Source organism: Petromyzon marinus, chromosome 34 (genome assembly GCF_048934315.1).
Source record: "Petromyzon marinus isolate PM22_M1 ecotype Great Lakes invasive population chromosome 34, UKy_Petmar_22M1.pri1.0, whole genome shotgun sequence".
NCBI classification, from domain to species: Eukaryota; Metazoa; Chordata; class Hyperoartia; order Petromyzontiformes; family Petromyzontidae; genus Petromyzon; species Petromyzon marinus.
In genome coordinates this window covers 9,076,609-9,089,292 of record NC_133700.1, presented here as the reverse complement: position 1 = coordinate 9,089,292, position 12,684 = coordinate 9,076,609, and the positions used below count along the sequence as shown (strand labels likewise).

Below are 12,684 nucleotides of genomic sequence, written 5' to 3'. Positions count from 1 at the left end.
TAATTCCTTTGTCAAGGCGCTTTGTTTCTTCTCACACAGCTTAAAGGTCGCAATCTGAGCGTGGCTTTTTCACTCCAGCGCTGTCCTCCAGACAGTCTCGTCCCTTCACCTGATGAAGGCCGCTTGTGTTGTGGCCGAAACGTCGTGAGAATATTATTGTGTTATTTTATTTTATCAATTTATTATTTTATTCTCATTCTACGTGACTTTACCAAAAGAACCAAAGAAGATGAATCCTTGCAGTCACGAAAGCTTTAAATCGAAAGTTAAGATCTATCTGAACATGTGATGTCACAGGAAGTGATGTCACTTTCACGCTTCACTTTTGTGTTTTTCCTGCCGATAATGGTGCAAGTTTGATGACGCATGACATCAATTTTGCTTAAAATTCAAATATTGAAATACTTACAATAAATCACTGTTTCACCGATAAATGAACCTTATGGCGGGACCCCGGGGTCCCATAAGCCCCCGGCTCTCGCATAAACTGCGTTGCAACGTAATTTTATGTCTGTTGAAGACGAACAATATGGCAAACTATTCCTCTCGACGAGCTCTACACGATGCGCTAATCAAAGTTTTGTTTCTTCTGCGCATTCGTCCTCGCTGCGGTTAGACGACGTGACAACAGAATTATCCGCACCAGGTGGGTCGCGGCATTTGTGACCTGGGTCGCGGCGTTTATGTGCGCGGTGGGACGGAGTCGCCAAAATGTTATAAGTTAATTAATTGCGATTTTTACTTCCATTTATTCGGGACCCCGGGGTCCCGCCATAAGGTTCAAATGTGCAGCCCTGCAATTCCTGACTCACACCACTGCTGGCAGTAGGATACAATTTAGGGAATACACATAATGTAATATAGATAAAGTTCGCTTCCCTCTGGTCAAAGAAGTGGGGGCAGTAGGGTGTGGAAGGGGCAGATAAAGAAGGGGAGGGGGCTCTTCAAGTAATGGGACGTGAAAAGAGCATTGCTTGGCCATTCCAGGAACGGCCCAGCATGACTCAGGCCTGTTTTCCAATGGCCATGAAAACGTATCACGAGTGGTTTGCAAACGCGGCGATGTCACACCGCTAACAACTGTTTCTGGTGTTGCAGACACTTTATTGGAAGTCTATTCATACATTTGCAAAGTGTGAATTCCATTGCAATCTATGAGGTATGTGCGACGTTTTAATAATATGTCGCTCAATAATAACACCTGCCAAAACCTGCTTTTCTAAATTTCAATGCATCATCAACTTCATCAAAAAACGTTCGCACTCATCGGTGTCCATAGCTATACTTCAATGAGTATTTTAAAATAAACATGTTGTTTCAAGCTATGCAATCGGTTCTTTTGCGTACGCATGTGCATGTTAGATGGTGTAGTGGTTTGCGCACTGTGTTACAATCCCAATATAATATGGGTTTAATTCTTGGCCATCGTCAACGGTTAAGGGCACTGCTGACCAGGGAAAATCCCATTAAATTCACTACACACAAGAAGTTGGATTGCATTTTTGGTGAGAACCCAGAACTTTAACGTAGCATCTCAACAGTGCTAATGACTACTACTTAATAATTTTTTATTTTACCAGGTAAGGCCCACTGAGCTGTATAGCTCTTTTTCAGAAGCAACCTGGCAACAAATGATAGCTTAAAGAAGTGGCTTATTGTGTGGAAATTTATAGTAGCCAAATGCTCTAAACGCATGTTTCTGGAGGGAAAAACTGGAGGACCCAGAGAAAAATCCACGCGACCACAGGGAGAACATGCGAACTCCAAATATACAGCAGGCATCAGGGTCGGGATCGAACCAACGACCTGCATATCAGGCGAGGTAGTTTGCGTCTCACCGCTGCAACACTCCAGCACAGATGTTAACCCTCTGAGCAACACAGTAACAACGTCAAGCATTAAACGTATATATATATATTTTTTACAAAAAACGTGAAAAAAAGAACTGCACTGTTGATACAGAGCTGCCACTTCTCAAGCTGTGAAGCGATTTGCACCATTAGGCCTTGGAACCAAACCATGCACCCTGTCCACTTTAGGTCATATGACAATTACACCCACACAGCCAGTTGAGGCAGCCATAGAGCTGGCAAAGTACATTTATCAGAGCCAACATTGACATTTAATATGGAATTGTGCAGACAAAAATAAATAACGTGGATAATGGCGTAGAATGGAGTATATCATGTCTGTCTTCTGCCGAAAGGCATGTACATGCAGCATGTGGTCTCGCAATAATTTGTCAAACCACATACTGACTTTAAAGAGCAGGTGAAAACTCATTCAGATGCAAGCTTACCATTGCAAGAGTGTGATAATGCACAGGAGGTACTATGTTACTGTTACCACTAACTTTCTTGCAAAATGTCTGTATTTTTATATTGTATACAACAGCAGATGTGCATTCAAATGTATTTTCCGCCATTATAAATCCTAAGGATGGGTTATGATAATCATGAGACCACAAATGATGACGATTATGACAATGATTTTTAATAAAAGTACACAATTTATTATTGATGATTATGCTAATTTGTAAATAATTATTACAATAGTGACACTGGTGATCCATGAAGATAACGATAGGTTTGACAATCCCAAATGATAATCCAAAGATAATTATAGTACTACAATATTTGACACTGAAGATGATAGCGATGCCACCGATGATCCTGCTGCCATGATATTGATGATTTATGACAATACCGACACCAATGCCGGTAACCCTTGTGCAGGTGTTGGTGGTAGAGGTAGCGGTGGTGGCAATGGCGACTGTAGTGACCATTCAGTGAGCCAGTACCTGCCCTTCCAGCATGTCGCGGTGCACTGCGTTCCGGTCGGGCTCTCCGCTGTTGGTGCGACCGATAGAGAGGCTGTGGGCCTTGCGCTTCTGCTTCGTCGAGGGACGCGAGACGCCTCCTGCGGCGATGCCACCGCTGCCCTCTATCGGCATCCTGCCTCAGCCCTCCCTGCGCAAAACAAGAGAACAGCCCACCACCACCCCCAAATTCTTAAGAGTGGGAGCAGCACTCCCTCGATCTATGAGCAAATTCCCCCACAGGAAGGCAGGCTGGAGCTCAAAACAAATAAGAATTCCTATCGGCCAGCTGACCATGAAACTCGTGAACTGGCTGGCCCAGCGCCGCATACGATGTACAGTGTTTGTGAACGTTAGTTAATTATTTGAAAACACGAGACGTTTGTTGTGCCAAAAATTCATTTTTTTCTGAAAACAATCTGTATGTGTTGAACAATGTGAGCAATTCCACACCTCCGATTAGCACGGTTGGCTACGTACGGTCCGAAAGTTCAACATACATACATACAATGGTGCACGTGTAACGTCGCATAAATTTGACTATATAAACAGGAAAAGCAGACTCCGGACAGTCGTGTACATTTGAACCCACATGGGTAACACAAATAAAGCACTACTCTACACTTTGAACAATCGGCAGCGTGTCTACTTTCACTCAGACACTTCTATTATACTTCATACACAGCTCTCACAATGCAACCACGCTCTTCATCTCCAGATTTTACTGAATTCTAACTTCCCTTCAACCCATGTGTATCTGTCCTTCAATTCACTTAACTACCGTAACTGCATTTGAACTCCCTTAACCGACAGCCTCGTGTCTGTCCGCATATCATACTAATGTCACACCCATGCACTGTAGGGGAGCGGCTCTATTCCACTCATTGGTGCCGTGAGCGTTTCAATTCAGCAACCATGAGTCTGGAGTCTCATCACTATCCCTGTTGTAATATCTTCATGAGGATTGTTTCACTACACATGCACAAGTGCCCATTGTAACTTAGCAACATGGCTCTATGTACAGATAAAGGAAGGTAATGTTTAAAAAAAAACACCTCAGTGTTATGACACGTCATTAAGACGCATTCAACAGTGTACTGAAAATAAACTGTTTACTACCGTAATTATCATTGTACAATTTTCATAATAGCAATACTGTATGTTATGAAATTACTTAAAATACCATTAAGAGATCCAGCACTTATTAGGAAATACAATGGTTCTCTGAATAAATACAATAATGTTATACGTGACATATATGTAACAGCTTTTTGAAGCAAACACAAGTTATGCATTTATTAGGCGCCTAGGTAATTTAATGATTGACAAGAGCATTCAAACTTCCATCAAGGTGCCTTTGATTTGCCTGCAGGTGGCTCAATAATCAGCAATATATTGCACCAAATTGCTGTATATTTAAATGGATACCTTTGTAAGCACATTCCCTCTTATTACCGATTTATAAACGTAAGGGGTCCATGTCTGCCATCATTTGGCATGTACAGATGTATTTAATTTTGAAAACCTCGTGCAATTGCAATATAATAGCATAGCCTATTGTGTGCAGGTTTCACGGCCTAACTCCCACATGTGAAAATTATCCTCAAAACATCACTCGAGTGATACCTCTATATCATCTCCCTTGCAAAAGATTTAAAAAAATGTGACATGCAGCAGCTCACCTGATTAACCAAAGAACACTGCATTGCTACATCTGTTATAATGAAACTCTGGGTTGTTATCTGCTTAAATTGCAATTGTCTCCTGTACTAAAGTAACTCGTTGAGAACCAGTTGCAATGCAGTGGAAAATAAGGGACAGCTTGTACATTTTCATACTCTGCTCACAATCCTATACTCAGAGCACTAAAAGTAATCAGTTTTTTTATGCAATATGGAAATATTTTTTCATATATTTAATTGAAGAGTTAAAGCCATTACTCCCACCTCATCGGTGTCGCTATTGTCTTCCGAACTTCTTCCGCCGTTTCAATGCAATGTTTATTTGTAGCATGGAAAAATCCCGTTTAGCCAGTTACCCAGCTAGTTTCGGTGGCAACGGCCACACAAACTCCCGTTTACAATATCTCACCACCTAGTGTTAGACCTTCCTCTAGGTTGCTGACATATGCCCTCTGGGTGCCAATCAAATGCCTGCCACCCTCCATCCTGTAGGTAACCCGTCCCCCTCCACTCTGTAGGTAACCTGCCCTCCACCTATCCATCCTAGAGGTAACCCGCCCCCCTCCATCCTATAGGTAACCTGCCCTCTTCCATCCTGTAGGTAACCTGCCCCCCCTCCATCCTGCACACATCCAACAAATTTAAACATTCTCTTCCCGACTTTATATACACCGCCTTGCCACATTCTAGTCAAAAATTCCAAGTTACTTGTACACTAACCTGCCGTGAAATTGCTACCCTCCTCCCCCAAAGCATGCACTTGTATAAAAAAAAAATCCGGAAGTTTATTTGATCGTTGAACTGTTAAAAGTCCAGCATTCTGACCCGTATGGGAACTCATTAAGGACCGTTTGAGGTTATGGTCTCATAAAACACACAGAGACACGTACGGTTATCGGAGCACCTACCCTAAATCGCCCTTGCCACATGCCCACCACACACACGCGTGCGCGAACTGCACAATCACACGGTAAATGACCAAATCATCCGAGATGCGCCTTATCGCGTCAACTTCGTGAGGGACCAATCTTGCTGCGTTTGATTCCTAGTTAGTGTTTGGATGGATAACCACCATATACAAAACGTGGTGTTACAGGCTGCTGTGTGGCTACGTTGTGGGCAGAAAAATGCATCGTTGTATTGCACTGCACGTCTGTTCTCACCACCTCACTAACCTGCACTGACCAGCGTGGGGAGGGTATAATGAACGTCCACAACCAGTTACGAGCCTCATCCACCAGTGGATTGACAAACAAGGGTTGTATACGTGTACACAATTTGTAATTGTACGCAATTTGACTTTACTGTACACATTCCTGACTTAAATACGCTGTAGACCAAATTGCCTGCGAATGTTTATCCCCAACATGGCAATGTTGATTCTTTACTGTGCCGGAGTGCATCATCACGTGTATATGGCCATGATGCAAATACTGATTGTTTTTTTTAAAACATACACACACACAATGGCAAGTACTCGAAGCATAAGGATACAATATTAATAAAGATAAGTCTTTAATAACAATTATATATAAAAAAATATATATAACTGAATTGAGGCCTTACGAGGGCCCAGGGCCTCGCGAATTCAGTTCCTACCTTGAGAACTCTGATACACTGAAAACTGCCTGTGATCACAGGCGTTCCTTTCGGTTCGCTCTCGGAGCGGTAGTCTTGCGAATCATTAACGAGCAGGGAATACAATTTACCGCGACAACAACACGATGATGCCGATTATTACTCTGAATTTGAGGCGCACCGAGATGGCGACCCCTTCCCGCCAGTCGCGGGCACTGCACCCCGGACGATACCACTGCGACAGGGGACACCCGCTGTAGAAGCTGCTACGAAAGGCGACAGTGTTTTTCGAGTTCAATAATAATTTATAAAAAAAATAATATTTAAATTTTAATATATTATTTATGTCGTTGTGAGTAAAGTTTACTCGCGCTGTAAGGTTTTTAGGATTTTTTTTTAATAAAATGAACTCCCCCCCCCCAATGCTAAAGTGGTACATTCCAATTGTGTTGCTCAAGGGCGTCATACAAAATATGCTGTCAGGACGCAGAGGTTTTACCTCGGGATTTTTTCGAGTTTTTGTTTAGTGTCCTAACACAAAGGTTTTTTACCTCTATAATTGTGACCTTCTTTGGTTCTTTCGGTAAAGTCACGTAGAATGAGAATAAAATAATAAAATAAACCAATAAAATTCTCACGACGTTTCGGCCACAACACAAAATAAATATACTGTAATACTCAAATGTCATACTGGTGCTTAAAGCGTGTTTGTTGCCATATCTGTACATATACTGAAGAGTAACAACATACCTGCTACATTGCAACTGGCCACCTCGTAGCCGTGTAGGTGAGACATATCCAAATGATGATCTCTACATTATCCACCAACCCCTCACCATGGAAGCGCTGAATTACAGACACGCATAGCCACCACGGATTTTTATTTTAGCTCTTGGACTTACGTGATGAAAGTTTAATTGCAATTTTGCTGCCCCTCCCTCCCCCCACTATCGAACGCACTACTTGTACCCCCTCTCTCCCCCTATCTCTACCCCCCCTCTCTCCCCCCTATCTCTACCCTCCTTCTTCCCCCCATTGTCTAACAGACTTGGACTGCACCCTCTCCTTTCAGCTCCACCTCTATCTCTACCTCCCCCCTCTCTTTTCCCCTGTCTCTGCCCTCTCCCTCCATTGTCTAACGCACTACTTTTACCCCCTCTCTCTCCTCCTATCTCTACCCCCCTCTCCCTCCCCCCATTGTCTCCTACATTTGCGCTGGCTATCCCGCCCATTCACTTTGAAAGCCCTTATAAGCAGTTGCATTTGGAGGCTTGCTCCCTCTTTTCTCTCCGCCTGACGAAGACCACTTGTGTTGCGATCGAAAACGTCTTGGTTTTTTTGCTTTTATTATTTTCAATTTATGATTTTTATTTCAAATTTATTTTATTTTATTATCTATTTTTATTTTTTTTTACCTATGTGACTTTACCGAAAGAACCAAGAATATAAATTCCTGCAGTCACGAAAGTTTGAAGTCAAAACATGGCTGAATGGGCCGGCTCACCGCCGCACGGGGTTACTCCACACAAGCCCGTGCACACCACCCCCTAATGCTCACGCGGCGGCGAGCACGCGCGCGCTCCTGCTGGTGATTATCCTCGACTATGCGCACGCCCCACCACAGCGGCGGCGTAAATACGCGCGCGCCTGCGGCCGGTTATATACTAAATCCGTTCACGCACAAAGACTAGCGCTAAAGCGGCTGCACGGAACACGCGCGTGTCGGTGGACGGTTGCATCCCACACCGCGTCCACACAAAGGCCGGCGTAAAACGGCTAGGCTAATATGCGCGCTGGCGGGTGTTTATGCGCTACCCCGCACCCGCGTTAAGACGCGCTCTCAAGCAGCAGCGCCAACGCGGGCGCACCTGCAGGCGATTAATTTAACACATGCTCCCGCGTAAAGACGCGCGCACGTCGGCGAACGGTTTTAACTCACCCCTGCTCTTAATACTCGCGCGGCACGGCTGCACGGACGCGTGAGCACCGATAATCTGTGCTAACGTTTATTCACGGCGCGTAAAAACCCTGCACTGCCCGGAGGAAATATTCTGCGAGCAGAGCCTATCCTATCACGATCAAATTCCCCAAATATTAACGAGCCATAGGAATAGGTTTTACCCTTAAAACTGGCACAAAAACTGACACCTTTATTCAAGGCATCATGTTTGCAATAACCACAACACAAGCAGTCAAAATGCAAACAAAAAAGACAACTCTGATAATAATATGCACTGTCCTTGAATTTGATTGGTCCACACCCGAGACAGCTTTTCTTAGAGCCGAGTCTCCATTGGTGTTGGACCAGAAGACGCCAATTAAAAGGGTAAAACCTATTCCTATATCTTGATTCTGGCAAAGGAGGTCTCATAATGTATTAACGAGCCCTTTTTAATTACCTCGCAGCCGTTCTCACGACGTCGAACGGACGCGGAGAGAGGCGGAGGGACGAAGCCGGGAGAGACTTTTCCCTTGGCGGTACTCGGTGGCGTCTCACGGACGCTGCAGGCGGCTTAAAGAGGCTGGAGATCAGAACTAACTTAACCGTTTTCGGCTCCCCCTTTTTATTCCCTAGGATTTCGAAAATCCAGGGTTACGTGACGTCATCCTGCGATTTTCAAAAAGTTCGTGCCCATTACCTAGGGCATTATGTCACGCTATCCCCCCCCCCATCCATTGTCTCCGCGCCGCATTCCTTACCCCTGACTCAGCCGGTCTGCCCTGAGCGGTGGCGGCCGAATACACATCCGCGGGGTGCCCAGGGGTTTACCTCCCACCTCCTCGTCTGCGCTGCTCGAGTAATATTGCACCCTGCTGTGAGTGTCTCATTGCGGTTAGCCCGGTGAGCTTCGGTGCAGCCATACAATTTTAAGCCAATTTAGGGGGTCGCAATGTCATTTGTCATGGAGGGACCGGCCAATCTCCTGGCACCGGGAAACCGTAGGACTTCCCCTCTAGGGGCCCTTCGGATGAAAACCCGTTGTGCCAGGCAATCCCCCGCCAGGACACTACGTGTGTGCGCTGCGTGTGGGTGTTTGTTTAGTACAGGGGCCGGGAGGGAGTCGCAGAGCTTGCGGAGTTGCTCCACGGTCGTGGCACCACACGTGTGTCAACCATGGTGATGATATATAGTTTTGGTCGGTCAGAATCCATTACTCTTTGAAAGCATTATGATTAAAACGATCTGCCTTAATTATGTCATGGTTAATCTAACGCAACATATTAAATTTTGATTTAAAGCTTTCGTGACTGCAGTAATTCATATTCTTAGCTCTTTCGGTAAAGTCACGTTGAAGGGAAACAATAAAATAATAAAATATATATAAAACAATAAAAATTCTCACGAAGTTTCGACCATAACACAAACGGTCGTCACACGACGTCACAAAAATCAGGTGTGAAAAGCAACGGCAAGAAATGTTTCTTGCCGTTGCTTTTCACACCTGATGACGACCGTTTGTGTTATGGTCGAAACGTCGTGAGAATTTTTATTGTTTTATATATATATTATTATTTTATTGTTTCCCTGCAATATATTATGTTCACTGTTGCGTCTTGTTGAATTCGCATGAGTGTTAAGCACATTTGACTGCAATCAATGTTTGTATCCGAGTTCACTATCAGTGTGAAGAACTGGAATGAAATGCCCTTCCTTTATCCATTGAGGGCTTGCTTCTGAGTGGGCACTAGGGGGCTGCTGGAGTAGGCCCCGCATCATTGGCCAACCCAAGTTCACTCTCCTTAGCAAGTACCGTATATCACCGTGACGGTGGCACCATACAACAAGCGACACTGACCCTCCATCGAAAACGGAGATGGAGCCAGGCGTGGTTTGCATACGATCAAATAATCATATTCTGCCTCTAAAGCTAAGCAGCCTTGAGCTTTCAATTCCCATGACTTATACGTCCATCATCGGGTTGACAACGGGATTAAGATTACAGTCTTAAATATATTACAGATTAAAATTATAAATATAATTAATATTCCAGTATTTATGCGGCCGTCTGGAACGCTATTCCTTCCGATATTAAGAAGCCACTGGAGCCTATGGGGCCGTCTATAAATGTTCGTCATGCTATTTTTGACGATTTTTTATCCCCCCCCCCCCTTCGTCACACGACGTCACAAAAAGTCAGACCCCCCCCCCCCATCAAATATGACGTCACAAAGCTCTGCCCCCCCCCCCAAAAAATAAAACATGCTTCAAATCGCTTTAAACTATTGTCATTGTAGTGCGTATTTAATGTGGCGCTGCACTCTGATGTTGTAGGAGAAAACATTTATTAAAAAGTCCATTTAATGAAGTAGAACGTGTTGTCTATATTTATTTAAAGTTGCGCATTTTGATGTGACGTCACATTTCTCAAACCCCACCCCCCGTCACACATCGTCACAAATGTCTGACCCCCCCCCCCCCATAGGTGCGTGACGTCATTTATGGACGGCCCCTATGCACTTTTAAATCTCGATTGAAAACTCTTTCCTTTGGAACTGCTTTTTGTGTTTTACTTTGTTAGCACAGTTGGCTACGTACGGTGTGAAAGAGGTTCAACATATATACGCCTACATTGTCTCTCTGAGTCCACCATGAGGGTCCCCACGAAATCCAATAACAAACCTGTCAACCCCTTATCAGTGTCCTACCTTATTACAGACCAATTCAGACTTTATTGGTCACCCCGTGCCCTTATAAATCTCAACGTTCATCCAACAAAGGCCCATCACAAAGGAGAAACACAAAAAATAATCTTGGTTTTTTTATTACCTAATAGTTTTGTGTGTGTATTCAAACCTGTCAACCCCTTATCAGTGCCCTACCTTATTACAGACCAATTCAGACTTTATTGGTCACCCCGTATACCCTTATAAATAACAACGTTCATCCTACAAAGTCCCATCACAGGGGAAAAACACAAACAAAATGTTTTTCATAACCTAATAGTTTTGTGTGTGTACTCATACCTGTCAACCCTTTATCAGTGCCCTACCTTATTACAGAACCAATTGAGACCTAATTGGTCACCCCGTATACCCTTATGAATCACAACGTTCATCCTACAAAGTCCCATCACAGGAGAGAAACACAAACAAAAATATGTTTTTCATTGCCTAATAGTTTTGCGTGTGTACTCATACCTGTCAACCCTTTATCAGTGCCATACCTTATTACAGAACCAATTGAGACCTAATTGGTCACCCCGTATACCCTTATAAATCACAACGTTCATCCTATAAAGTCCCATCACAGGAGAGAAACACAAACAAAAATATGTTTTTCATTGCCTAATAGTTTTGCGTGTGTACTCATACCTGTCAACCCTTTATCAGTGCCCTACCTTATTTACAGAACCAATTGAGACCTAATTGGTCACCCTGTATAGCCTTATAAATCACAACGTTCATCCTACAAAGTCCCATCACAGGAAATAAACACAAACAAAAATATGTTTTTCATTACCTAATAGTTTTGTGTGTGTACTCATACCTGTCAACCCTTTATCAGTGCCCTGCCTTATTACAGAACCAATTGAGACCTAATTGGTCACCCCGTATACCCTTATAAATCACAACGTTCATCCTACAAAGTCCCATCACAGGAGAGAAACACAAACAAAAATATGTTTTTCATTACCTAATAGTTTTGTGTGTGTACTCATACCTGTCAACCCTTTATCAGTGCCCTACCTTATTTACAGAACCAATTGAGACCTAATTGGTCACCCCGTATACCCTTATAAATCACAACGTTCATCCTACAAAGTCCCATCACAGGAGAGAAACACAAACAAAAATATGTTTTTCATTACCTAATAGTTGTGTGTGTGTACTCATACCTGTCAACCCTTTATCAGTGCCCTGCCTTATTACAGAACCAATTGAGACCTAATTGGTCACCCCGTATACCCTTATAAATCACAACGTTCATCCTACAAAGTCCCATCACAGGAGAGAAACACGAATAAAGACAAAAACAAATGTTGCCCGTATTGAAACGGCTGTTCGCCATATGGACCTGGCATCTCTCAATTTCCCTGTAAAAGAATAAGGTGCTAAACCGCGTGGGTTGACAGGTATGCAATAAAGAGTGGTGGAAAAGTGTTCGATTCCCGAGGCAACGCGGGACCTATTATTTCATGGGAGTGCATACCGTTTGGCGAACTACAACAGATGGTTGTTGTCTTTGTATTATCAAGCACCTCCGTGTGGATGGATGCACTTTGATTTGTTTTTCGTCATCGTTATCTTTTCAATTACAGTGCTTTAATGAAAGTGTTGAGACAGTTTTGCAAGACGAAAAATACGGCATTTTGTCCCGTGGACGTAAAGGTGTATGATTTTGTGCTCAAAATTTTAATCACGAAGTTTACAAGTGGATTATTTATAAACTAGTCCAAAGCGTATTATTGGTTCTTTCGGTAAAGTCACGCAGAAGGGAAACAATAAAATAATAAAAAATTAAAGCAATAAAATTATGAAAACCACAGCAAATTTTCTTGCTGTGGTTTTCACACCTGATGATGATTGCTTGTGTTGCAGTCGAAACGTCGTGAGAATTTTATTGTTTTATATATTTTTATTATTTTATTGTTTCCCTTCTACGTG

At 43.3% G+C, this 12,684-nt stretch overlaps 1 protein-coding gene across 6 annotated transcripts in view; it reads right to left on the bottom strand.

Moving 5' to 3' along the window:
- The window catches only part of WDR37 (WD repeat domain 37), a 48,937-nt gene that overhangs the window by 35,691 nt on the left and 562 nt on the right, over positions 1 to 12,684 (bottom strand). For 2 of the 6 annotated variants that reach the window (XM_032965619.2, XM_032965620.2), the window contains exons 1-2: positions 6,100 to 6,311; positions 2,801 to 2,969 (exon numbers count right to left, since the gene is read on the bottom strand). In XM_032965619.2, the coding sequence (XP_032821510.1) occupies positions 2,801 to 2,953 (153 nt within the window). In that variant the 5' untranslated portion in view covers positions 2,954 to 2,969; positions 6,100 to 6,311. Of the gene's footprint in view, positions 1 to 2,800; positions 2,970 to 6,099; positions 6,343 to 12,684 lie in introns of those variants that run through there. The other 4 variants (XM_032965617.2, XM_032965615.2, XM_032965618.2 and 1 more) reach the window with 4 other exon arrangements.